The sequence below is a fragment of the Chrysemys picta genome, unplaced genomic scaffold (genome assembly GCF_011386835.1).
Source record: "Chrysemys picta bellii isolate R12L10 unplaced genomic scaffold, ASM1138683v2 scaf4750, whole genome shotgun sequence".
Taxonomy (NCBI): Eukaryota; Metazoa; Chordata; order Testudines; family Emydidae; genus Chrysemys; species Chrysemys picta.
Genome location: NW_027057450.1, coordinates 1 through 3,809, shown reverse-complemented (window position 1 = coordinate 3,809; position 3,809 = coordinate 1). Strand labels below are relative to the sequence as shown.

The 3,809-nt window shown below is 62.1% G+C and overlaps 1 protein-coding gene across 1 annotated transcript; it reads left to right on the top strand.

The window, feature by feature from the left end:
- The first annotated feature begins 281 nt into the window (after nucleotides 1-281).
- LOC135980590 (kinesin-like protein KIF21B) lies at nucleotides 282-2,567 on the top strand. Its single transcript, XM_065580527.1, has 2 exons — nucleotides 282-726; nucleotides 2,260-2,567. Exons 1-2 carry the CDS (start codon nucleotides 556-558, stop codon nucleotides 2,461-2,463), a joined length of 375 nt encoding a protein of 124 aa, XP_065436599.1. The 5' UTR covers nucleotides 282-555; the 3' UTR covers nucleotides 2,464-2,567.
- Nucleotides 2,568-3,809: the final 1,242 nt, after the last annotated feature.

Genomic DNA, 3,809 nt, shown 5'->3' with positions numbered 1-3,809 from the left:
GCAGCCGTGGAGACCAGAATTCCAGGTGCCCGGCCCAGGCCTCCCCTCCGCACCCCCCGCTTGCTCCTGACGCCTCACGCGTGGAAAGTGGAACCCACCTCCTCCTGCCCTCTGTGGCCTCTGCTGAACCTGCTGCCAAGGAGGCTATTTTGTCTTTGCAACGTGGCCCCTGCCCGCCGGACGCTGAGCTGCGTCCGCACGTTGGCCACCAAACCATTGGAGGAGGTGGAGATTTCCAGTCCCAGCTGAGCCGGGCGAGGTTCGAACCTGTGACCTGTATCTCAGCCCTAGTGCTGAGCCATCGTGTCCCCACATGGCCTCTGCCCAAGGATCCCAGCGTGGCGTAAGCAGGCAGAACCCTGCCGCTGCCAATCCATCCCTGTCTCATTTCACTGGGCCGTGGCTCAGCATCCCAGTGGTAGCTGTGTGGTCGGACGCTCTCGCCATCCCCCTGCCTTGCTGAAAGGGCTGTTGCTGGCCTAATGACCTGAGAGCGACTGGTCTCCTTTGCCACCGGGGTTCACAGCAGCTGCCCTCCGGGCTGTTGCCTTGCAGATGTTTGAGATTGCGGACAGCGTGGTGGGGAACGTCGGCCCCACCCATAACTTCGAGCCCCCGCACTACGACGGCATCGAGTGTCTGGTCATCCAGGGCGACGTGCTCTTCAGCGGCTCCGGGGACAACGGGATCAAGAAGTGGGACCTGGAGCAGCAGGAGCTCCTCCAGGTACGGAGGGGGACGAGCAGGAAGGCCCTGCTGCTGGGCGGGGGGCAGAGAGATGGGCTAGACCCGCAGCGTGCCATTTCGAGGGCCAGTGCCAGGGTCTGGAGCGAGGACTTAGAACCTGCTGGAGAGTCGCTGTCCAGTCTGGAGCGTGCTCCCGCCATCCTGGGGGCAGAGGATCAGAGAGCAGACACAGAGACCCCATCCCTACGTTGCACATGGGGCCTCCAGGCAATGGAAGAGCCCCGGGGGTTGCAAACGACAGTGGCTGGCAGGGTGGGTCCCGAAGGCAGTTTACAGCTGTGGGCAATGCACGGTAGCCAGTTCTATAGGGCTGGGCCCCACCTGCTGTGGTTAAAGGGCTCAGTGGCCTATGGGGAAGGGGGACAGGTTGGTCTGGGGGTAGATAGCGCTCGGCGTTGTCCCTATTTCGGACCCCGGTGAGTGTGGCTGTCTGGTCTCCGGGCGCCACAGGCCGCGGTGCCTGGCTCTCCAGGTCAGTGGTGGCGCGCTGCAGTGCGGGGATGGCCTCCGGTGGGTCTGGGATAGAGCAGCAGCCGAAGGGGGCGTGCAGGCCGGTGCTGGGAGGCAGGAGGTCTGGCTCTGCCATGAGACTTGGCTAACATTTCAGAGGCCTCCATTGATTTTTTTTTTTTTTTTTTTTTTTTTTGGTGGTGGTGGGCTGCTCTGTTTTGGAGAACCTACCATGTGCCCGCCTGGGGCTGGGTTGTTCAGAGGAGCTGGGCACTGTGGGAGTCAAGGGGAGCAGTGGGGGCTCCGCCCCTCTGAGAATGGGGTGGTCGGGGTGTCCCCCAAAATGGAGCTGCCCAGAGCTAATCACCATTTGTGGCTGTGTGACCCTCCCCCACAGTCTCTCCCCTATGAAATGAGGCTAATGCTCATTTTTCTTCCCACTGGAGCGCTGAGGATTGATGGCAGACAAATAATTAGAGAGATGGGGGGTGTGGGGGAATCTCTTTTATTGGACCAGCTCCTGTGGGTGGAAGGGGCAAGCTTTCAAGCCCCACCCTGGAAGAAGAGCTGAGTTTGCAGACTTGTCCCTTTTCCCCCCCCCCCCACCCCCCCACAGAAATTGGTCCAATCAAAGAGATTCTCTCCCCCATCTTGTGCGTCTCGTATCCGGGTTGCCAGAACGGCTTGGATTGATCGGAGCTTGGAGATCCCCTGGTCAATCCCAATGAGCAATTGTCTCCTGGGGCGGAGCCCTCTTCTCTCCTGCTGAGCTGCTTCTGTAGCTCACCAGAGTCCCCTTGTCTTGAATTCAAATCCTCGGCTGCTGCTTGATGAGAAATCGAGCGGAGCTTAAAAATTCCAGCTCTCAGCCACGGTACAGATGTGGGGGGTTTGTCTCAGCCCATTACAGAGCCAGCAGCCAGCTGCAAACCCAGCATCTGGCTCTGGCTGCTGGCCTGACCCTGCCCTGGAGCTCAGGGGGCAGTTTGGGTCTTGATGGCCCCGGCTGGCAGCGTGGATCGTGGGCGCTCACTGGCTCTGCCCTGTCTCTGTGCCTGCCAGGAAATCCCCAAGGCGCACAAGGACTGGGTCTGCGCCCTGGCCTTCGTCCCCGGCCGCCCCAGGCTGCTGAGCGCCTGCCGCGGGGGCGTGGTGAAGGTCTGGAACGTGGAGAACTTCACACCCGTTGGGGAGATCAAGGGCCACGACAGCCCCATCAATGCCATCTGCACCAATTCCAAGCACATATTCACTGCTTCCAGGTGAGGGCAGTGGGTAAGGCTAGGCCCCTGCGGCATGGGGGAGGGAGATCTGACCCCCAACTCACCCCAGTGCAGCAGAGCTGCAGGAGCTCTCCAAACCCACTGTTGCTCCCCCCATGTGGCAGGGCCTGGAAAGGCACTGGGAGCGAGGGATGAGAACAGCGCCGGAGCCGGGCTGCAGGCGGTTTGGTGTGGGGCAGCAGTCGGCTGCAGGGCCCCCAACCCCTCCCCATCTAGCCTCTCCTCTCCTCCATCTCTCAGCCATTGTTAGGTCGCCCCACAGTGAGGCTCTTCTGCCCCATCCAGTTATGCCAAGCGCTGGTCCTGCCCTGCCCCGCCATGCTTTTGGGATGCTCTTGCCAGCTCCTTTGATGTGCCGGGACTAGCCAGACCTGGTGCTGCTGGCCCTGCCACCCTCAGCGCAGAGAACGGACTTCCTGCCAACCGGGCACCAGCTCCTCCTCGACGGCGCCTTGTGCATCTCCAATGAGAGCACCACCGCCCCCTCCTTCCGCTCCCTGGCCCCTGTGCACAGCCCTGGCCCCCAGAGGGGGTCCCCGGGTTCACAATGTCGCTGGCACCGTCTCTGATCTCCTCTTTTCCGACCATGTCCCTTTTCTCCTTTCCTTTCTCTTCCCCCCCCCCCCCCTCTGTTTCTCTCTGTGCCGCAGTGACTGCCAGGTAAAGCTATGGACTTACGTGCCTGGGCTCACCCCCTGCCTTCCTCACCGCGTCCTTGCCATAAAGGGGCGTGCCACTAGCCTGCCTTGACCCTCCTCCTGCTCTCTCTGGCTCTCACCCCCTCTGGCTCTCTCTCCTTTTCTTTCTCTGTCTCTTCTCTCTCCGCTCTGGTCTCAGCTGCTTCTTAACAGTATGAGATTCTTTTGGATTTTCCCCCCATGTAGAGCTCTTTGCAAGAGGAGACTGTCCTCTTGCCCCCCACCTCCCAGTCCCCCAGGTGATTGGATCCAGCGGCCAGCTCGGGGCTGCATGGGGTTTGCCCATCTGACTACTGCTCCTCCTGGGCCACTGCTGGGGGAATCCCCGCCCCATCCCCACCCCCCACTGCGTCACTGGCCACTGCCAGTGAGGTGCCACTGGCTGAGCCTGCGCTCTGGCAGAGTGCCCCGTTACTGGCGCTCTGGGGGATTATCCCGCTGGTGGGCAGCTGGGCGCATCTGCTCCCTCCTTGCGCCGGTGCCCGCCCGCTTGGGGCACAGCGGCCTTGCTCTCCTGGGCTGCAGCGTGATGCATTTGGGGACGGGGGAGTTGGGGGCAGGGCGTGGCCTGTAGCTGATTGTCTCGCTGTGCTGCCTCTCCCAGCTGGGGCGGGGGCAGCCCCCGGCCTCA

Coding starts and splice junctions, on each gene's coding strand:
- LOC135980590 (XM_065580527.1), top strand. CDS start 556: ATGTTTGAGATTGCGGACAGCGTGGTGGGGAACGTCGGCCCCACCCAT. Junction 727..2,259: donor AGCAGCAGGAGCTCCTCCAG/GTACGGAGGGGG, acceptor TGTGCCTGCCAG/GAAATCCCCAAGGCGCACAA.